At 37.1% G+C, this 24,537-nt stretch overlaps 1 protein-coding gene and 1 non-coding gene across 3 annotated transcripts in view; both read right to left on the bottom strand.

Moving 5' to 3' along the window:
- Window positions 1-24,537, bottom strand: part of DGKB (diacylglycerol kinase beta) — an 856,074-nt gene that overhangs the window by 593,414 nt on the left and 238,123 nt on the right. For both annotated transcript variants that reach the window (XM_040260596.1, XM_040260597.1), the window contains exons 6-9: window positions 21,570-21,619; window positions 17,358-17,432; window positions 12,511-12,630; window positions 2,031-2,148 (exon numbers count right to left, since the gene is read on the bottom strand). In XM_040260596.1, the coding sequence (XP_040116530.1) occupies window positions 2,031-2,148; window positions 12,511-12,630; window positions 17,358-17,432; window positions 21,570-21,619 (363 nt within the window). The remainder of the gene's footprint in view (window positions 1-2,030; window positions 2,149-12,510; window positions 12,631-17,357; window positions 17,433-21,569; window positions 21,620-24,537) is intronic.
- On the bottom strand, window positions 902-974 carry TRNAY-GUA. The gene has a single exon. It is a non-coding gene; the product is annotated as a tRNA-Tyr (tRNA).

The following is a 24,537-nucleotide window of genomic DNA, read 5'->3' on the forward strand; positions in this document are numbered from 1 at the left end:
GCTATAGTCCATGGATTTCCAAAGAGTCAGACACGACTGAGCGACTAAGCACAAATATGCATATATTCACACATACAAAGATATATCTGGGTGTGTGTGTGTGTAAAATGTGACATAAAGCCAACATATACAGTTTACTGGCATCTGTAAATCACTACATGATTTGATTTTGAGTATAACTCAGGGTCTTATAAAGACATTCTTTAATAAAATACTGGTTTCTAATTAAGAGTAACAAATGCATAATTACAGGGAATAAAAATTTAGTAAAAAAGCAACCAGGTAGCTCTCTCAACAAAACAAAAAGAAATTAACCACTGCATGGAATTAGAATGAAAAAAATACTAAGTTCACATAATACTTATATAGGAAAACTCTCCCCCAATAGCCACACCGGTGACTCCCTTTGGCAACAGTGAGGAAGACAAGATAGCTCCTCTTCTCTTCCCTCATGGTAATAATGTTGTATATTATGTTTGCCACACTTAGCAGTTAAAATTTGTGAGTAAGAGTCTCACTCTTACATGACACTGCCCACATTAATTGAGAATTACCATTTTGTTTCATAAGCTCCCATCAATAGAAAATACTCTGAAAAATTATTTTCCTTAAAAATAATAAATCCTTGAAAATAAATTACTTCCTTTGTATATGGAGAATGTTCTGGGGTAACCAGCCTCTTAAATGTGGCCAGCAGAAACAGCCCTCTGAAGTGGTATAAGGTAATTTTATGTTACTTTATTAAAATCCGTAAACACTTAAAGGACAGGACAGGGCAGAGTCGCTCAGTCATGTCCGACTCTTTGCGATCCCATGGACTGTGGCCTATCAGGCTCCTCCGTCCATGGAATTTTCCAGGCAAGAGTGCTGGAGTGGATTGCCATTTCCTTCTCTAGAGGATCTCCCCGACCCAGGAATCGAACCTGGGTCTCCCGCATTACAGGCAGACGCTTTACCATCTGAGCCACCAGGGAAGCTTTTTTTAAACAGTTAAAAGTGGTCCTAAAATATGGTTTTTAATGTCAAATAAAACATCTGAAAGTCTTCTCCCAAATATGCTACCAGAGAAGCCATTAGCTAAAATTAATATCTGAAAAGTATGTATTATATGGAAGCCAGGTAAGAAATTAGATTTATTATAAATGCACAAAAATGGGATGTGTCCAATAAACCTGACAGGTTCAGTGAACATACACTGCAGAAAAGGGTATGGTTGGGCAACGTGCTGGACTAAGACAATGTCGCCCTTAGTGAGGACTCAGTATTCCCCCTGTTTTAGCAGAAGTAGCACAGAATGCAAAAGTTCCTCAGGAGTACATGCTGTTGGTTTAAAAATTCTTCAGTGCCTTTTGTAAATTGATGCAAGCATTATCCAAAAATTCTAGTGGTCAGTATTCCATAGAATAAAATAAATATTGCAAAGATAAGTGTGCTGAAATAAAAATAATGGCTGCAATTCATGAACGGGCAAAACTTTGCATTCTAATACCCATTAACCATATATGAACTTCTCTATGATAGAATTAAAACTCATGTGTCTGAGGTACAAAATTAGTTTTTATTCCTTGTGATTTCTTAATCTGAGTGCAAACTGATCAAGTAATTATTTTTAAAAGACTGAAAGGAATAAGCTCATTATAGGAAAACAATGTGAATAAAGCATCTAACTTGGGGAAAAAAGGACAAATATGCATAAATGTAAGATATAAGCACGAGAGGCCAGTGGAAATTTTCCTAATACTCGCAGAAGCAGTGAGAATCATGAATAAACTAAATTACAGTGGAAAGAAAATGGCTTGTGAGTTGGAAAATGTCCTTATTCCTTTCCCAAGGAGAGGGTTTTCCAAAATCGAAGGAAGTTAAAACTAGAATGACCCACGTCTTCAGAAACATACTACAGGGAGACATAAATCATAGGTACAGGAAGGATCAGGTTAATTTCTTGACTCTGTCTACAAACAGGACTGTGCCATGAAATCAGCCTTTCCTCACCAGAGGTGACACTGTCCAGGCAAAGGAAACATACTCACAAGAGCAGCAGAGACCCTGCTTCCCTACGCCGATCAGCATGTTCAGGCAAAGATTGCAGTAGGCAGGTTTGTTAAAGTGCTTGAGTCGCCACACATGCTGTCCGTCATCCTTCACATTCTGCACGGGACGTAAGAGAAACAGATTTCACTTAATGAAATAAACAGTGGAATAAGAAAATGCCAATAAAATTCAGAGCTGGACGGCAGCATTTGAAGACAATCTGTTATTTCATCCCTGACTTTCTGCAAGATCGCCACAGAGTCTAGAAAAACACATGTGCTCTAGTGGAATGAGATCCTGCTAACAAATCTCAAATGCTACAGCAACCCACAGATTCTCATCTAATGTCAACAGTTCAACAGGAGGTCCCGAATCAGCATCACGGTCAGCCCAATTGAGCACTCCTGAGAACAGAGGCGTGTCTGCCTCACCTGGATATTTCATTTTTAGGACAATTCCATAAATATGTGAATAAAGAAAGACAAAATATTCTTGAGTGGAAGATTCTAAGAGGTGAAAAGCTAGACAGAATATATTAACATTGGATCTTCCAGACCAAAGGATCAAACCTGGGTCTCCTGCACTGCAGGTAGATTCTTTACTGACTGAGCTACCCAAAGCCTTGTTTAATAGTAGGAATATACAAATTTCATGGTGGTGACTAGGTCTTTCTTATAAGGAAGCAGAGGGGTAGGATAGGATGAAAACATAAGACTTAGAAGTAAGTTACTTACGGTATTCTAAGGCTTCAGCTGGGGGATTCTTTACATGTTATAATTTACATTCATATATTTTTGTATGTCTCCAATACTTAAATTTTAAAAAAATGAGTATTTGTAAGGCTCTAATTAATTTTTTCTTTACTTCTCTTTTGCAAAACATGAATGATTATAAGAAAAGAAAAAATATGAATGAATTTAATTTCATGGAAAACATGGCAAAATATTAAGTTATTGTCTTTATTTGTAACAATCTCTATCATTCTTTACCATAATAAAATCTTGAGTTTAATTAATCCAAAATCTTGGCAAAACTGTAATTATCATTTATTCTTCTAAAATTCTATATAATATCCTAATAGCTATCCTCTATCAGATACTTACTTACATCTGCATTGCCCAACACTGAAGTAAAACAAAATAATAGGATGCTTACAAATCTCTTGAATTCCTTACAAGGAGGTCAAGATATTAAATGAAGTTACTATATATTTATTGCTTTTATCACCATCTTTTTCTGCATTAACATGTACTCCTTGCACATCATTCACCAAATTGTATCCAACTCAGATTAATTTTAGACAGCATTTATTCGTATTCTATAGAAACCACTGCAGGTCTTGGTCCTCCAGGTCAGTCAAGTTGCTGTATTTCTTAGAACACACAGACCTAATAATTTTTTGAGCACCTATTATGTGCTGAGTCACTAATACAAATTCTGTGGGAGTGAGATAATATAAACATGTCCTGATCATCTTGTTTCTCTAAATAATAATATATTAATAATAATGCTTCCTAACCACTTTTTCCTATTCCTAGTCAAGACATAAACCACCAGATTTGACGCACTCAATTAAATTCATAGTAACTGATTCTTACATTAGAACCAGAAATGTCAAATTTGCATCATAATATGAAACATTAATGAAAATGCTTCCTGGGAGACAGTTCTCCATGGGTCTCTTGATCATCTGCACATTTTGTAAGCAGAACTGTCCTCTTTCAACAATGTACAGCCTTGCATTGTAGAGACATATCTCCCTCCAGAGCAGAGGGCAGGTTTACTTACAGTCTGATATAATGAAAATTATCTGTCTTTGATAGGCAAAGGTTAAGCAAGCTTGTTTACTGCCTATGATAATATGGCTCAGCCCCAGTGGCTCAGACCGTAAGGAATCTGCCTGCAACACCGGAGACCTGGGTTTGATCCATGGGTGAGGAAGATCCCTTGGAGAACGAAATGGCTACTCACTCCAGTATTCTTGCCGGGAGAATCCCATGGTCGGAGGAATCTGGCGGGCACAGTCCATGGGGCTGCCGAGTCAAACATGACTGAGTGACTAACACTTTCCCTTTCACTTTAGTTACCCCAAGCCAGAGGGTTCTCGGCTCTGGTGCTGTTAGTTGGGCCTCTCTGCATCACCCCAAGGACTTTGCAGGCCTGGAGAACTAGATCAGCTCTCAGACTCTTACTGCTTCTTTGCTGTGAGAGAGCAATCTTGGTTTCTGACCCAGACACTCATGTCCTCTGCCGGCACCCACAGAACTGTGGCAAGTTCATTTGTTCACAGACAAGTAGCTAACTTAGAACCTTCACAGTTCTTGATAATACTCAGCTTCATTTGCCCGACAAAAGACTCACAAGCTCTCCACAAAAGAACTTCTGCAGAGGGTGTCAGGGAGAGGACATCTCAAGACAATGGGGTTTCATTTTTTCCCCAAAAACTTAAGAAATAGATTTTATAGTAATTTCTGAATCCAATTCTGGCTTGCTTGAGTCGTAAGATTTCTAGTATCTTCTATGAACGGAATGTTTTACGCGAGTGTGTGCTTAGTCGTGTCGGATTCCTTGTGACCCCCTTGTAGCCTGCCAAGCTCCTCTCTCCTTGGCATTTCCCAGGTAAGAATACTGGAATGAGTTGCCATTTCCTTCTCCAAGGGATCTTCCCAACCCAGGGATCAAACCTGTTACTCTTGCATCTTCTTCATTGGCAGGAGGATTCTTTACCAAGTCTCCTGGGAAGCCCAGGTGGGAAAGCTTTATATATTTGCTTAATTCTGCTATAGTTTATAATAAACTGTCTATATTTAAAATTTTTCTATTCCTTCAAATAAGAATAAGGTAGCCTGATACTAATAGACTAAGAGGTGAATTTTTTAAAAATATATATGGATAAATTTAGCATTAAATATTATTTAATAGGATTGATGCTTAAAAAACATTTTTAAGTGAAAAGGAGAAAGGAAAATTTAATTCTCATATGTATGACTGTTCTCATAATCCCTGTCATTTTATTTTTAAATGAGTGTCCATTCTTTGTGAATAAGCCTCCTCCCGTGGAAGAACACATATGGACTAAGTTAGCTGGCATTTTCCTTATCAAAAAATAAACAAGTCTGAACGTGGGTGTTCTGTCAATCAGAACACTTAGCCATGTTACAGGCTGCCACTGATGTACAAATCCATTATCCAGACATAAAACACTTTACCAAAAAACAAATTAAATAGCTTTATAACTCTTAGCCGGATACATCGCCAAACTATGCAAAGGATGAAATATGTATGTGACTTCAAGAGAAGAAATTGAAACCAGGAGCCAACTACTTCTCAGCAGTGCAAATTACACTCCAACGCTCTGTATTTTCATGTCTTGTCTTGTTTGTCTTATTTAGATGGTAAACTTGGTGGGGGCGGGGGAGCATGGGTCCCTTACTATATTCCATCAGCGGGGACAGCATATGCCTATTAGTACTTCTATTGCAAATAAATATTTATTGTCATAGAAAGGAATTCATTTTTCTAAAAAAGCAATGAAGAGCAAATCTGGAAGGCTTGATTCCTGGCCTCTGATGAAAATGTGGATAAGCCATTTCACCTTTATTTTCCTCTCTAATAAAATGACAGTAACCACTTTCCTCACCCAGACCGTGGTGTGAGGTTTCATTATCCAATACCTGTGAAGTCAATTTAGCTCCTCAGAAGATTGGTGTTACATAAACAGCAAATATTATTACCATCATTGGGTTGAGTTGTGTAACATCCCAGCATTTCAGCTAAAAGATTTGAGAAGGATGTTTGTAGATTTAAAATGGTTTATTTCATAAAAATTGTGTTCTCCTATTTTTTTCCATCACTAGACATTACTCTTAATAAAAATGTATTCCTGATATTTAATAAACACTGTATATTATAATGAAGTAGTTCAGTTCTGTGCTGACGTCAGAGAAACGGTTAATGAAATCCAGGAAAATTCAGAGCAGCATCAGGGTTTTCCTCACCTTTTAATTCCTTTTGACCTTTTAAGTTAAAAGGAAGTTTCAAAGAGAAGAATGCTCTTTGGAAAATATTGAAAACTATTTCTTTATCTAGTGATTTGTAAAGTTTTAGCTTTTTCCCCTAAATACCTCCAGGACTGTACACAGTGCTCAAGTGAACTAGGGATGTTAGAAATATCATTATTTTCTAAAGATGGAGAAGGAAATGGCAACCCACTCCAGTGTTCTTGCGGAGAATCCCACGGGCAGAGGGGCCTGGTGGGCTACAGTCTATGGGGTTGCAAAGAGTTGGACACAACTAAGCAACTAACACACACACACACATTTTCTAAAAAAGTCATGGAGAAATTTCACTGATGTCAAAGCCAGAATGCTCCCATTCCCCTGCTAGGCTCATTTCAACTGCCTTCAATTACAACACATAGAGACCTAAGGTTGCAAATGGATTCCAACTCAATCAACAATAAGCACCATTAAATTATCTTACTTTTCTGTTCAACGTCTCAAAAAATATAACAATACAAAAGAAACTGCCCTAGACAAAAAGAAAATGTAAAGAGAAGTTTTAAAATTCTGAGCAGAGCTACAACCAACTATCCTTCTCCAGATCACACTTTCTGAAGTCAGGCTCAGACCCTGATAATCTTATGGTTCAAATGCCAATTCCAAAGACTGTAACATCACATAGTTATTTTCCTTGAATGACCTGATGTGGAATCTCAAGAATGGTTGCATTTATCCAGCTTCATAACTCCTTTCCTGATTGAGCAATGTATAAACAGCAGAACAACATTGCAACCAAATTAAAAAAATAGAGTGTGAAACATTACTTTTCCAAATACAGCTTAAAAGAATACATCATCTTCTGCTCTCCATTCATATTCACCAGGGGACAAATTTCATCAGAAATCAAACCAAACAATACTTTTACTTTATTGAATCAGGCATAAAAACACATATACCAAAACATTTCAAACAATGGCAAAGTTTAAACTGTAAACTGCCTATAGGGTTTAAAAACCAGGACTCTGAACAAAAATAAAGAAATCACAATAAATAACCACTCAAAAATCACACAGGCCAGACTTGGCACCAACAATCCAAGACTAAGAATTTAAGGTATCCTTATTTTAAGCCAGGCTTCTATTTAAATCTGTATTCCAGTTTTTATGATAGTGTGAATTTAGAAATTTTCTTTGAAAAATCTAACAATGATCCTAAATAAAAGATTTCAGGAATTGGAGCATCATCAGTTGGGGCTTCCCAGGGGGCACGAGTGGTAAAGAATCTGCCTGGAGATGAATGTTTCACACTCTAAAGAATGCAGGAGACTTAAGAGACGTGGATTCAATCCCTGGGTTGGGAATATCCTCTAGAGGAGGAAACGGCAATCCACTCTGGTATTCTTGCCTGGAGAATCCCATGGATAGAAGAGCCTGGCAGGCTACAGTCCATGAGGTCACAAAGAGTCAGACATGACTGAGCAACTTAGGACACGCTCACAGCATCATTAATTATCTTGTTCATCTAGTACAACAAACGTTTGAACTGAAAGAATATTAGAAAAGGGAAGGGATATTCCTGTCTAACTTCTTTGAATGTGTCCAGAGAAGATGACTGTCTGGCACAAAATCACCTGGTTAGTTCATAACCAAGCCAGTTATTGTTGTTGTTTAATCGCTAAGTCATGTCCAGCTCTTTGTGACCCCATGAACTGTAGCCCACCAGGCTCCTCTGTCCACAGGATTTCCCAGGCAAGAATACTGGAGGTGGGTTGCTATTTTCTTCTCCAAACCAAGTCAGGGTGAAGGCCAATTTGATGTTAACTGCCATTCTATCATCTCTTCATGATCTAATTGATCTACTTTTTTTTAATCAGACTTTTCTTTCCAAAATGATTTAAAACCAGTTAAAACTCATTGTGTTTTATGACAGAATATATAATATGTAATTTGTGATATGGCATAATAACAATAGACTAAATCAGGGGTCAGCAAACTATGGCCCTTGGGTCAAACATAGCTAATTTTTGTAAATAAAGTTTTATTAGAACACAGCTCTGCTCTCTCAATTAGATGCTAGAGTCCGGCAGTTGCAACAGAGACTTTAAGACCCACAAAGTTTAAACTATTTGCTATCTGTCCTTTAACAGGCAAAGTTTGTCATCATTCAGAGTTTATTGATAGACACAGTTATTTTAATAAATTTTATCCATTCAAGGTAAGATTTAACAAAAAACATATTCTTAATTGAGATGAATGCTGAAGGAAGAATGATTCAGTGTCATACATAAAGTTTTTATTGTAATCAAATGCCCCCCCAAAATGACAGGCTATATCATTTTATACTGGGTCTCATGAAGTTTGAAGGACTTCTAAGGGAAAGAAAATGACTCTTACCCTCTAGCATTTGCTAAAGAACAAGGTTCCGATAAACTACGATTCTGATTTTGGCACCAAAATAGGTATAATGTAAAACAGCGTAGATTTCAAGATCCTGTTGGTGGAGAAAACTGAACTACAGTAAAATCACAACTGCTCTGCCTAACATTACAAGTGAGGACTGCTCTCCCAGGACAACTTTCTATTTGTGTAATTGGGCTAGTACACCATTTTCAAATACACTGTGGTATTTAACATGCACTATCAATTAGCATCTACTCCCTGAACTCATAACAGACAATAGAAAAGAATATATAGGACAACATAATAAGACAGGCCTCATATTAAGTGGCTGAATTCAACCTAAAACTTTTAGATTATTAATCCGAAAAGTAAAAGTAGGGGGTAGGGTATGGGGGGAATGGCTCCATGAATTAAATTCTCCACAGGTAATAATATAGCACATTAATTGCCTACAAAAAAGGAAATAAATCTCAATTACTAAAAAGAAAAGGCCCTCATCACTCTGTTGTCATTGTGTTCTTCCTGGTTTGTAAAATACTTACCATGTCTGGGAATTGTTAAAAAGCTCTTTTTAACAAACAGATGCTCTGATTTGTGAATATAATTAATGGTTTATCTATTTTATAAAAGACAATATTAAAAACATTATCAGCTTCTTTTTTTTTTTTTTTTTTTTTAAGAAGTGAAGAACACACAGAATTGTTCTTCACAGGGAAAACATCCAATCTCATAGTCCATCTACAAAAGTTAAACAATGTAGCCCTGCCATCTAGTGGCCATCACTGGAAACGCGGCTCAGGTTTCTTTGAACCCTGAATTAATTTCTCTCATTAAACATCCCCCCCAAAAAATCTTTTAACGAAACACATACACTATAAATCTAAGAATACCCAATATAAAGTAAATTATGTAACATTAACATGATGGACATTAATGGCATAGAACTTTCATTCCGCTGAATTAAAGAAATTGCTGCTAGAAACCGGAAGGAAAGGAAAGAGAAGCCGCTCAGTCGTGTCCGACTCTTTGCGACCACATGGACTGTAGCCTATCAGGCTCCTCCGTCCATGGCATTTTCCAGGCAAGAGTACTAGAGTGGGTTGCCATTTTCTCCTACAGGGGATCTTCCCGACCCAGGGATCAAACCCGGGTCTCCTGCATTGCGGTAGACTCTTTACCCTCTAAGCCACCAGGGAAGCCCTATAGTATCTGGGGTATACGATATTTGTTTAAAATATTTTTAATTAACATTCATACAGATTTGTGGACCCAGGCAATGTTCATAATTTCACAAATATCTGTACTTATTAGTAAAGCTATAAAAAAATTTGTAAGCAATGTCTTCCAAAGAAAAATATTATTTCAAAATTTTTCTGGGATATTAAAAATATAGCTGTTTCCAATTCTCCAGTTTCCTGTCAAACCTGCTATTATCAAATAATTTTCTTGCTAATTCCTAAATCTTCTCTCATACTAGAATTTCCATAAATGTTTAAAAAATTTTTTTGGTTTTGAAAGTATAAAATTCCATTCTCGGGAACCACTATCATTGGAACATCTTGAATAGTCATTTGCCAACTATTTTTCAGTACAGAACATATACCAAACCTTCTGAAGTTAAGATTTTGTCAGTTTATTTTCTGTTTCACCCAAGATTCTGATTTACATATGCCTTTGTCAGAAAGTATATTAAAAAATGAAACAAATATTTTTGATGCAGATATACATAGTAAATTATTACAAGAAGATACTAGGTTATGTATAGTATAAGAACATCAGACACAAGAAGTATTGCTTTATTAATTCTCAAAATGTGGAACTATGTATCTATTAATAAGGCTTATATTATTTTTGTTTTAATAAATTATTTACCTTAAGATTAATTTCCTATTTATCATCTATTAGTAATTCTACTTTTCCCTCCTCTGACCATTTCTAAAATCCCATGGGCCCTATAAGATTAACCTGAATGTAGAAGAATTTGAAGATCCAGATGAAACAGACGAATTCCACCATCCCAAAGCCCATTTATAGATTCCCAAAATAATATGTAAAAATGTGCAACATATTTTTACACACTATCACATATTTTATACAGACTGCAAGAGCTCTTGGGAAGTGACTTAAAAATTGGGTACCTTGAGTTAACTATAGCATAGTCTTGAATTTGAAAAACTGTTTTTGCTGGTAACAAGAAGTATAAAAGGGGCTTCCCTGGTGGTTTGGTGGATAACAATCTGTCTTGCAGTGCAAGGGGTACCAGTTCAATTTCAGGTCCAGGAAGTCCTCAAGGCTGCAGGGCAACTAAGCTCAGCTGCTACAACTACAGAAGCTGTGCTCTAGAGCATGGAAGCCTTGACAAGAGAAACCACTGCAATGCGAAGCCCACGCCCCACAACTAGAGAGAAGCCCTCTCTGCAGCTAGAGAAATTCCACACATAGCAGCACAGACTCAGGGCAGCCAAGTAAATAATACTTTAAAAAGTATGAGAAGTTTGGGCATCAGCAAAGAAGCAATGAACACTATGATCTTGCATCTCAAAACTCTATTCTACGTGTCGTGCTGCTTTCCATAAGTAATGCTCTTTGAATCTAATTATACATTATACTATCTGAATGGGATAGTTAATTCTTGTTTATTAAAGCTAAGTATAAAAATCCAGTATTGAATTTTTTAAATTAACTATTACCAAAATTCAACCAAACTGGGGTAGTAAGCTCTAGATTCAAAGTCACTATCATATCACATTCTGATCTTAGGTTGCTATGTTATTCCCCAAACCACCAGTTTTAATTACTACTGGAGGCAGTGATATGAGAAAACGCTGACAGGATTAGAAGGAAAAACTTTGACAGACTACTGCTATCTAAGGAAAACAGAAAGATGCTTGCTCCTTGGAAGAAAAGCTATGACAAACCTAGACAGCGTATTAAAATGCAGACACATCACTCTGCCAACAAAGGTCCATCTAGTCAAAGCTATTGTTTTTCCAGTAGTCATGTACAGATGTGAGAATTGGACCATAAAGAAGGCTGAGTGTCGAAGAACTGATGCTTTCTAATTGTGGTGCTGGAGAAGATTCCAAGAGTCCCTTGGATAGCAAGGAGATCAAACCACTCAGTCCTAAAGGAAACCAATCCTGAATATTCACTGGAAGGACTGATGCTGAAGTTGAAGCTCCAATATTTTGGCCACCTGAGGCAAAGAGCCAACTCAATGGAAAACACCCTGATGCTAGGGAAAATTGAGGACAGGAGGAGAAGGAGCAGAGAATCAGATGGCTAGATGGCATCACTGCATCAATGGACTTGAATTTGAGCAAACTCTGGGAGAAAGTGAAGGACAGGGGAGCCTGGTGTGCTGTGGTCCATGGGGTTGCAAAGAGTCGGACACGACTGAGCGCCTGAACAATATATATGGAGAATATATATGGAGTGCTGTGGAGTGTTAGTGCTCAGTTGTGTCCGACTCTTTGCGATCCCATGGACTGTAGCCATCCTCTGTCCCTGGGATTCTCCAGACAACAATAATGGAGTGGATTGCCATTTCCTTCAACAGAGAATCTTCCCGATCCCGGGATCAAACCCCAGCCTACTGCATTGCAGACAGATTCTTTAACGTCTGAGCCACCAGGGAAACCCAAGTCCAAAATATGCATACACTTAGGTGTATATATAGTCAACCACCTCGATTTTAATCGGCTCCTCCACTTACAGGTTTGTTTACCAATAAACTAGATCATCTTCACGAGGAGAGGAAGTATAGAAATGGACGGAGTGTGGTAAGAACCACAGCATGCAATCATGCTGGGGTGTTTCTTCCATTAGATAAAATGAGGTCAATACTTTGTAAACTAGATTGCACTTTCAATAGTGGGGAAAAGAGAGCAATCATGTATTAAACAATAAGTATTACTATACAAGGAGCTACTGGTAAATTGCACAGTGTCATACATATTAGAAGGATCAGGCACTCAATAAATACTTAATATAGAAAATAGATGAATTTATAAGCAAAATGTATAAAAGAGACCTCCAGTGACTTACCACCAGGTTACCCCATCTATGTAAATACTTACATTTTCTAAGCCCAGAAGCACAAGGAGTGGAATTGTTGTCATGCCTCCTTGAATCCATTCCTCCAGAGAGACTGTTCCATCATGATCATAGTCAATTTCTTCCATCATTTCATGGAGGATCTAGAATAGAGAAGATGAGGAAAAACTTGATAATGAATCAATAAAATAAGTTTCATATGATACAACCAAGTATTACAATGAATTGATTATAATAAACTCATGTGTGTGTGTGTGTGTGTGTGTGTGTGTGTAGGTTGCTTCAGGAGTGTCTTACCCTTTGCCACCCTATGGACTATATAGCTCTCCAGGCTCCTCTGTCCACGGGATTCTCCAGGAAACAATACTGGAGTGGGTAGCAATCAAACCCAGGTCTCCTGCCTTGCAGGCAGATTCTTTACCATCTGACCCACTTGGAAGCCCAATAAACTGTGACTAGCAGTGAACTGCTCCCTCCCCGTACCATCCCTCTGGGTCATCCCAGCGCACCAGCCCAGAGCGTCCTGTATCCTGCATCGAACCTGGACTGGCAATTGTCTCCTCCCAATTCAGGAGACAGGGTTCAATCCTGGGTTGGGAAGATCCCCTGGAGTAGGAAATGGCAACCCACTCCAGCATTCTTGCCTGGAAAATTCCATGTACAGAGAAGCCTGGAAGGTTAAAAGTCCAGGGGGTTGCAAAGAGTTGGACAGGACTCAGTATGCACGTCTGCATGTGCACAGGCACGCACACACAAACACACACACACACACCCCAGCAGCTAACTGGGAAGCTGAGGTGACTATCTAGATAACTTGGTACAATGTTAATCCTGTCACTGAGAATACTAGTAGTTTTGCTATGATTTCTAGATCATGACTACTTATACTGATCAACTTTTAGACATAATTGCTTAACTTTTTAATATTTCGTCACTGAATGGCAGAGCTCAAGCAAAAAGGTACCTTTAATTTATGGAAGAAAGTGATCTTTAAAATTGCTGTCTCTAGATTATTTTTTTTTAATTCAAATATATGCCAGATAATGACTGAACAAATTAACTTCATGGCAAAGAGCTGAAATAATTCTTTGCTAAGTGGTATGGGGCAGGGGAATTAAGTCGCTTTTAATTGCCTATCAGAACTTAATAGAGCCGAGAAGTTAAACAATCAGACCATTTGGATTAGATTTCTTTTCTAAAGATGCCTTGCATACAGTGTCTCAAAGTGTCCTCCACAGTCTGTGTGATACATTTACCTCTTGGCTGCATAGTGCTAATGTGTGTTGTTAACGCCAAGGGTTGGTGTGAGAGTTAGATGTAAGTTTAATATAGGTGTTGTTAGCGTTATATTGTCTGTTCAGTGGGTCAGTCATGTCCGACTCTGTGGTCCCATGGACTGTAGCCTGCAAGGCTCTTCTGCCCGTGGGCTTCTCCAGGTAAGAATACTAGAGCGGGTTGCCCTGTTTTTCTCCAGGGAATCTTCCCGACCTGGGGATCAAACCTACGTCTCTTGTGTCTCCTGCACTGGCAGGCAGATTCTTTACCCTAGTGCCACTTGGGAAGCCCTATGTTACATTAGCAGAAATTATATTACCCTTGGCTGCTGGAAAGGCGTAGTACCTCCTATCTAATGGCACCAAAGAGGAAAATATGGAAGAATCCAGGGAAGGAAGTAACTCACCACCTTTATCTAATATGGAAGTTTTAATCCATTCAAAAAGAAAGAAAGAAAGAAACACAGAGCACATTAGAAGAAAAATGTGAAAAGGTGCAATAAATAGAATACTTGATATGTTTGTTGATAGAAGGATCATTTGCCTCAACATCGCTGAACTTGGTTGATTGGTGTTTTTCCTCAAGAAGTATTTTAAAATCAGATTATTTTCCTTCATAGAAACAAACATATCTATAGGTATTGGAAAGAGTCTTGTTGGGAAAAAATGATGCTGTAATAGTTTCATTACTCTCAAAATGAAGGACAAAGGAATTCATTTAAAATTGGGCCTAAGGTCTGATTAAAAGTTTCTACCTCTTTTTTGTTTTGTTTTAACTTAGATTTATTTATTTTAATTGCAGGCTAATTACTTTACAACATTGCATTGGTTTTGCCGTACATCAACATGAATCCCCCACGGGTGTACACGTGTCCTCCATCCTGAACCCCCCTCCCCCCTCCCTCCCCCCACCATCCCTGTGAGTCATCCCAGTGCACCAGCCCCAAGCATCCTGTATCCTGCATCGAACCTGGACTGGCGATTGGCTCTACCTCTTGAAGGCACGCTCATGAACTAGCAGAAACGAACAAACGGGAAGAGAACTAAAACACAGAGCATTTGTTTCAGAGAACTGATCCATTCATTTTGTACTTAGGTATCTAATGGGAGAGCCTGGGTTAGTTTTTAAGAACTCTGTTCAAGGCCATCTCATCTCCCCTACTAACTGCCATCAGCATCAAATGTATCCTTCTCGTTATTTATGATGCCAACTTGAGTCAAACAATGTATATAAAAGTATACACACGCTTGAAAGGGGGAGAGCTGCTGAATCATCAGGCAGGATGAGGCAGTTATTATGACAGCAACTACAGACACAGGCAAGGCTTTTATCCTGTCACTCTATACTGCCCACAGAAAGGACAGACTTATTAGTACATGCCACAAATGACTAATACTGCTATTTAGCTTATGAATCACATTTTCCAGTATGTGTTTGTTCTAATTAGACCACCCAGCCACCACCCTCCCATAGAGCATCCAGATCCCCATTTTCTCAACCCCACCACCACCAAATACTCTTATGGTGATGTAGTGGTACTTCCGTATGCTTAGCAAGCTGACTAAAAAAAGGTTCTCTTCCCTTTATTACTCCAGTGAGCACAAGAGGCTTGATTAATAGATAAATTATATTCACAGGTGTTAAGTATGATAGAGAAAGCTGTTTTACATAAACACAACCAACAAAGGCAGCAGAACTTACAAGAAGTCCTTTGATTTCAGTGAAAACAGTATCACAGTGAATCAAGAGATATTCTTCTAATTAAATGTTACCATCTACTTTATTATTCCATATGCAAACTGAAATTTTGTTAATGATATCTGCCACTCATTATGTGTACAGTATATGCATTTCCACATTCAAAAAGGAAAAAGAAACACCAGGTGAGTTAAAACGTGGAAAACCCTAATCCCAGTAAGAATGGTGCTGGCCCCGTACACAGCACTGCACTGATTTGGTTGTGCTTTAACTGCATTACTTTGCAATGCAAGGAAAATGTGATTTGAGCTCTCCTATCACATTATCATGCCATTACCATGGAGCTGACTGCATAAATGGGAATTTATGTGGTTAAATGGGCTCTTTGAATTCATATAAAATGTAAACCATTTAAATTAAATTGATTTGTATTTACTTAATTAATGTACAATTTCCTAAATTGAGTTGGTTTCAAACAGAAACTAAAATCAATAACATTCATTAACTCTCCCCCAAATGTTACCTGTGACTGAAGTAAAAATTTCAAACCACGTATGTTTTAATACGCATTTGAATAATATTGGTAACTTGGCTATACATCTATGGAAAACAAGATGTTTTTATGCTCTTATAGGCACTGTTCAATACTGTTTCTTTAAACAATATGATGAATGTTTCCTAGATCAATCTTTAACTAGCTAGAGAGTTTGGAGCAAGTCACTAACATTTTGGGGTCTCCCTGCAATCCTGAGCATGTATCTGGAGGAAACTACGATTCAGAAAGATACACACACCCCAATATTTATCGCAGTACTTTTTACAACAGCCAAGACATGGAAGCAACCTAAATGCCCACTGATGGAAAAGTGGATAAATAAGACCTGTTACATAGACACAATGGATTATTACTCAGCCATAAAAAAAAAAAAGATGAAATAATGCCATTTGCAGCATCAAGGATGGACGTAAATATTCTCACCTAAAGCAAGGTAAGCCAGACAAAGACAAATACCATATGATGCCACTTACATGTGGAATCTAGAATATAATGCAAATAAACTTACCAATGAAACAGAAACAGACTCACAGCCACAGGGAACAGACTTGTGCTTGCCAGGAAGGAGGTGGATCGGAAGGATGGACTGGGAGTTTGGGGTTACCAAATGCAAACTATTATACATAGGATGGGTGAACTACAAGGTCTTACTGTATAGCACAGGGAACTATACTCAATGCTGTGATAAACCATAATGGAAAAGATTATGGAAAAGAATGTGCATATAAATATAACTGAATCATTTTGCCATACAGTAGAATGTAACACAACATTGTAAATCAACTATACCTCAATAAAATAAATTAAAACAGAAACCTCTGGGGTCTCAATTTCCTCATGTGTAAAATGAGTCAAACAGTAGTATCTACCTCTTAGGGTTGCAAGCCTTCAATAACACAGATGGAAAGATAACAGTGTTCTGTGCACAGACTACCATCATTATCACCTCATAAGCACCTTCTTCTTTCAGATTGATTACCCCAGCTATTCCCATTTAAGGGAAAACATGGAGATCCTAAAATATGTATCTATTTAACTTTTTCATGGCATGGTATGACCTTGGTAGTGTCGTCAACAGCGTGTTTACTTACACTTATTTAAGACCATCATTCAGATTAATTTCCATGAGAAAGAAAAGCAAGATATCACTGCTAAGAACTTCAGAAAACCAAATACATTATTTTATACTCAGAATCCACTTTGACTACTGATTATAAATAGTAACATAAGAGTTATGAAAAGATAAAATAAAATGCCAGTTACATAGTAGGATGGCAAAATGATGAAAGAGGCAAGTGCCTTCTAGAAAGTAGCCAAGAGTTAAATCATCCCTATACTTACTGGATTCAGTTCAGTGACATCCCATTCGAGGTACTCGGCCACGTGCATCATCTGACTGATGATATTTTCTAGTTCCTGGAGGAGAGGGGAGGGGGGGAGAGAGAGTGAATACAAGGTCTTAGTAAGTTCTTCAGCTTTGACTTGCAGGAATTGATTTGTTCAACATGTAGCTCAAACACTAAAAGAGTGCAATGATTACTTTTATATAAAAAGTAAACATATGCATGCATGCTCAGTCTTGTCCAACTCTTTGAGACCCCATGAACTACAGTCCTCCAGGCTCCTCTGTCCATGGGATTTCCCAGGTAAGAATAATAGACTGGGCTGCAATTTCCTCCTTGAGGGTATCTTCCGGACCCAGAAATCTAACCAGCATCTCCTGTCTCCTGCATTGGCAGCAGGGTTCTTCACCACTGTGCCAACTGTGAAGTTGACTGTACTAAATATCTGCTCCTTCTGGACTTTGTCTAGAAAGCTTCACCAGGAGAGGGCACAATTTTATAAAGGAAGATTTCCTTCCAGCAGATTTTTAGGAAAAGTTTTGTTTGGAAAGCAGTATCTGATGAAAGTAGGAGCAAGCATAATTTCACAAACTGTCAATTTTTTTTATTTGTTCTTTAATTGAAGGTTAATTGCTTTACAGAATTTTGTTGTTTTCTGTCAAACTTCGATAAGAATCAGCCACAGGTACACCCTTGTTCCCTCTGTTCCAAACTTCCCTCCAAGTATCCTTACTCCACAGCTTGAAAAACAGGTGTGGAAGGGTGGGAGGAAGTGTTTGAGGGTAACTCTGAGGTTTATTTTTATTCTGATATAATGAGAATGTATGTTGACTATTTTAGCCATTTATTGGTATAATTTGCTCTGCTAGAGGTGTGTTCAGGTCAAGGTTTGGAGGCTAAGGCATGTAGAATTTATTTTATGAGGAGACAGAATTTTAGTTTGAATTTTCACATTCTTCTGCTCAGTGACAACTTTGTGAAGAACTGCTGGTTAATATAGATGCCTTGGCTAAATAACTTAAAATATATTTTCATACCAATTTATTTAATGTTTTAGTTCTTCTGTATCTTTAGAACAGACTAAATGTACTTTGTGAATGTTAATAATTTTAATAGTCACTAAATGATATAATTAGAAGTAGTGTTTTATAGTATGATAATTTAAAGTATAAGAAGTATAAAAAAAGAAAGCTGAAAAGCATTTTAATAAAATATATTCTACTCAAATCTCTAATCTAATATATATGGTTAATATAAAATGAAGAAGAAAATATGGTTAAAGAGGTTCTCTTGATAGAAGGATTTGTGGATCCTTCTGAGAAACTGAAAAATATAACTCTAATCATAAAAGTATTATTTTTATAACATAGGCTGTCTCAGAAACAATGCAAATACAAATGTATTTATTTATTACAGATAAGAAACAATTTTAAACACATTTGGCCAGGATCAAGTGTAGTATCAGGACTTTGCTGTAGCTCAGATGGTAAAGAATCTGCCTGCAACACAGGAGACCCAGGTTCGATCCCTGGATTTGGAAGATCCTCTGGAGAAAGGAATGGCAACCCACTCTAGTATTCTTGGCTGGAGAATCCCATGGACTGAGGACCCTGGTAGGCTACAGTCGGTGGGGTGGCAAAGAGTTGGACATGACTGGGCAATTAACACTACTATTTTGGAATTAGAGGCTAGAATTTGTGTGTGTGTGTGTGTATAACTAATCTTCCAGATGCTTTATCTTTGCGTATGTACACCTTCCTACTTCTGACAGTCCCCTCACTGGGCTTCCCTGGGGGGCCAGTGGTTAAGAATCTGCCTGCCAGTGACAGAGGTGCAGAAGATGCAGAATCCATCCCTGGGTCAGGAAGATCCCCTGGAAAAGGGAATGACAACCCACTCTAGTATTCCTGCCTGGGAAACCCCATGCTCCAGGGAGCCTGGGCTACGCTCCTTGAGGTTGCGAAAGAAGTAGACGTGTTTTAGTGACTAAACAACAATGATCTGGGACCACTGAGGTCTCTGGATATGTTTTGAGAAATTGAAACTATTTTGGGTATGCTATTGTATGGGCATGTGATATCAGATAAGTCATTTAACCTCTCAAAGATTCAGTTCTTTCAACAGCAAAATGGATATGCTAATAGTACCTAGATCATAGAGTTGCTACAAAGATTAAATACATTATATAAAATACATTGATCTTATCTGATACAAGTAATCAATAAACATTAACTAGTATTATTAGACATAATGGTCATTTCTCAAAGTATTAATTTTCTTCTGCTGTATCTCCAATATATGAGCAGCTAAGCCTTTAAATTTCTAAGAAACTGAGATTGGAATTGCAGTTCCAACCTGATGGTGAAGGAAATCTCCTGGGGCAGAAAATTGTGTGGCCAAAAACCATAGAGCTTTATTTACAAAAAAAGACTAATTCAATCATAAGCAAACATTTATCCTCAGCTTGTTGTGTAATATTCAGAATATAATTATAAATATTGTTAGTAATCTACTATATGTTAACCAAAAAATGTCCAGAGACCAAAAGAAGCATTTGACTAGATTTTCAAATCAGTTGCCAACCCATGGTAAAAGTCTAGTAAAGACACATTCTTTAATTAAACAGAAAATTATTTAAATAAACTAATTTTTTAAAATAAAGTAATAGAAATATTAAAAAAAGAAAGAACAAATCTGATTTGAAAATAAATTTGCATTAATATAGTCAGAAGTGTTACAATAAGCATATTGACATAGGTAGAAGAAATCTAAATGCTTAGCCATGAAATGCTCCCAAAAAATGAGCAAATGTTTCATGCGGCTTCATATTCCTAAATGGAAAACTGAACACTACTAGGCAGTAAAGATAACAGTATTTGAAAAATTAGAAATACCCTAACATAAGAAATCCCACAATCACAGCATCAGTTCAGATTGGTGGTCATTTTCTAAATGAGGGATTATATATTTTTATCTCTCTGTGGAGAAGCTAATGTACCATTAGCCTACTCAGAGTTACATTAATGTGTGCCCAACTTCATTGCTCTGCTTGTAAAAATCTGTTTGAGTTCTGCCATTGGGAAGTACATCAGATGATGAGAAAAACTCATTGTCAGAAGTGTTTATTTTAATCAGTATTCAGTATATCAAAACATTTGTTTTTATAGGTACCTATGTACATCAAAATTTCCATAATCTGTCACTTATTCTTTTAGTAATATTCTTATATTTTCTTCATACAATAGGACATGATATAATATACAAAATGTTAGACAGAAAATATATCTGAAATACATATATACATTCATCTGTTAAACAGATATATTTATAAGGCTCTGATCTGAGAACTAAGAAGCTAACTACTCCTCTGAAAGCTGTGAATGATACACCTAGATTATGAATAAAATAAACATTTATTTATTGCTTTCTGTGAGATTATATTTTCTTCTATTTCTTTTTATAACTAAAACTATAGATAGAGTGTAAAATGGGATAAGGTGTTTGTCAAAGGGAAGTTTACCAAAGCAGTTTTAAATATAACTGCCAATTTTATCAACATATGAGACTGAGTACTTTTAAAATGTGTGTGGGTGCTACGTGTTGTCATGTCTAACTCTTTGTGACCCCATGGACTGTAGCCCGCCAGGCTCCTCTGTTCATGGGATTCTCCAGGCAAGAATACTGGAGTGGGTTGCCATGCTTTCCTCAGGGGATCTTCCTGACCCAAGGATCAAACCTGTGTCTCCTTCACTGGCAGGAGGATTCATTACCACTGCACCACCTGGGAAGCCTCTTTAAAAAGTGGGAAAATAATAAAACGACTGAATTGACTTTATAATTCCTTTAAATTCTACCTGTATTCTTGACATTTTCCTAAGTGTCAAATCTCATTGATATATATAGATAGATATCTTTTTAGAGCAGTGCCCTCATCTTTCTCTTACACTTTATTCAGATAGGACTGGAGTCTTTTTTATCTTTCTTTGTATAAAAAGTCACTTTCTGGTAGTAAACTTATTTAATAGAACAACTATAATCCTAATAGTTTCCTCAGATCGCTTGCTTTCAAAAAGTCAAATGATAAAAATGTTGTATGAGTGCATGTAAATTACACTGTGTCTTCTGAGGTAATAGCTATAAATTTATTCATTGCCTTTTACAGAACAAACTACTCTGAAATTTTCACAGAAAATTTGAAGAAAAAAATTACCGAGCTGTCCAGGAAGCCATTTCCATCTGTGTCATAGAGGCGAAACATAACTAGAAATAAAAGAGGTGTTGAAAAAAAGATTAGAGGTGAGTAAGATCAATGCTAGAATAAAGCATACTCTTGAAAATTTATTTTCTGTCAGAAATAAACACTACTAAATCCTCCCCCCTCTTCAAGTAGTTCATTTATGGGATCATTTCTTAAGCTTTCAATGTGAATTAATCATTAATCATTAATAAAAGTACTGGATATCAGATATAAGTTCTACTGATTTTTGTTATTCAGCTAGAAATCATGAAAAACTGCTATTGTTTATTCAAATTTTTTTTACAAGATCATTAAATGGAAATTCAAAAATAACAGAAGAGAAGGAGTTTAGACATTCAGAGTCTGGATATTAAAGAACAGTGTGGATAAGAAGAAATAACTGATTTAGAGGTTTGGAGATCAATTATAATCTGAAAACTGCCATCCACCATTAGGTGAGCTCAGTCAAACACTACTTTCTTATCTATACTCTGAGAATCCTCACCATGTCCTAAGACACATATTTGTTGTAAAAGTTAAGCAAGATGATACACACACACATATATCAAAAGCTATAGGTCACGACACACATATAAGCCGTTGATCTGACTGATCATTAGACAGTATGTGAAAGGAAAACAGTGTAAAATAAGGGACTTTTTCTGATTGAAGATGCAGAAACAAAACTGTGTTATTGTCATGGGTATAATGATATATTTGTTTAAATCTGAGGTGTAGTTTCATGGGGTAACCAATTTCTGAACTAATCAAACATGAAAAAGATGCTGTTGGCTCCACCACAGAGAGCTCAGGAAAGCAGGATGGCAGAGGTCCATGGCTGGCCTAAGGACCCCTTGAAGAGCTCACACACCACCAGGAGACTACAGAAAAGGCTGCAGGTGCTGGGCTGAGATCAACAGAGAAGAATGCCACAGCTGTAAAAACAGAGGAGTGGAAATGAGGGCTTGTGTTGGGTTTGTATAATTTTCTGAAGAGCCTTGATGTCTGAGGCTTATAATGAACTAAAGACAGTGACAACTAGGAGACATAGTTATGAAATGATTTTAATCTGTAACTCATTATTTTTCATGTTTAAAAATAAGTATTATATTTTAAAAATTCTAAGATATTTATAAGATGCAAAACTAGCCTGCTGTTGTTCAGTTGTTAAATCATGTCCGACTCTTTGTGACCAGGAACTGCAGGACTTTAGACGTCCCCGTCCTTCACTATCTGCTGGAGTTTACTCAAACTCATGTCCATTGAGTCAGTGATGAAAACTAGCCTGCATATCACTAAAAGGAAAAAAAAAAAATGCTACCAACCTAGCTATGATGTCCTATTTATTATAAAATGAAAACAGACTTTAAAGATGTTGAAAAGTAAGGGGAAAATGTATACCTATTGAATTAAAGGATACAATGTTAGGCTGGCTTGCTTAATAACATAAATATCTTGCAGACCATGATAATTGTTCTTATATACTAAATAATAAAATTCAGGAAGAAAAAAAAGAACTTATCACAACATAGATACTATGCATTTCAAGATTTTCTAGTATACCACAAAGCTACAGTCATCCAGACAGCATGGGATGGTACTGGCACACAAAGACAGAAATAGAGATCAATGGAACAAAATAGAAAGCCCAGAGATAAATCCATGCACCTATGGACACCTTATCTTCGACAAAGTAGGCAAGAATATACAATGGAGAAAAGACCATCTCTTTAACAAGTGGTGCTGGGAAAACTGGTCAACCACTTGTAAAAGACTGAAACTAGAACACTTTCTAACACCATACACAAAAATAAACTCAAAATGGATTAAAGATCTAAATGTAAGACCAGAAACTATAATACTGCTAGAGGAAAACACAGGCGAAACACTCTCTGATGTAAATCATAGCAGGATCCTCTATGATCCACCTCCCAGAGTAATGGAAATAAAAGCAAAAATAAACAAATGGGACCTAATTAAACTTAAAAGCTTTCACACAATGAAGAAAACTATAAGCAAAGTGAAAAGATAGCCTTCAGAATGGGAGAAAATAATAGTAAATGAAGCAACTGACAAAGAATTAATCTCAAAAATATACAAGCAACTCCTGTAGCTCAATTCCAGAAAAATAAACCACCCAATCAAAAAATGGGCCAAAGAACTAAACAGACATTTCTCCAAAGAAGACATACAGATGGTTAACAAACACATGAAAAGATGTTCAACATCCCTCATTATCAGAGAAATGCAAATCAAAACCACAATGAAGTACCATTTCACACCAGTCAGAATGGCTGCGATCCAAACGTCTACAAGCAATAAATGCTGGAGAGGGTGTGGAGAAAAGGGAATCCTCTTACACTGTTGGTAGGAATGCAAACTAGTACAGCCACTATAGTGAAGAGTGTGGAGATTCCTTAAAAAACTGGAAATAGAACTGCCTTATGACCCAGCAATCCCACTGCTGGGCATACATACCGAGGAAACCAGAATTGAAAGAGACACCCGTACCCCAGTGTTCATCGCAGCACTGTTTATAATAGCCAGGACATGGAAGCAACCTAGATGTCCATCAGCAGACGAATGGATAAGAAAGCTGTGGTACATATACACAATGGAGTATTACTCTGCTATTAAAAAGAATGCATCTGAATCAGTTCTAATGAGGTGGATGAAACTGGAGCCTATTATACAAAGCGAAGTAAGTCAGAAAGAAAAACACCAATACAGTATATTAATGCATATATATGGAATCTAGAAAGATGGTAATGATGACCCTATATGTGAGACAGCAATAGACACAGATGTAAAGAACAGACTTTTAGACTCAGTGGGAGAAGGTGAGGGTGGGATGCTTTGAGAGAATAGCATTGAAACATGTATATTATATGTGAAATATATATCTTATATGTAAACCAGTCCAGGTTCAATGCATGAGACA

This window comes from Oryx dammah, unplaced genomic scaffold (genome assembly GCF_014754425.2).
Source record: "Oryx dammah isolate SB20612 unplaced genomic scaffold, SCBI_Odam_1.1 HiC_scaffold_18, whole genome shotgun sequence".
Lineage (NCBI taxonomy): Eukaryota > Metazoa > Chordata > Mammalia > Artiodactyla > Bovidae > Oryx > Oryx dammah.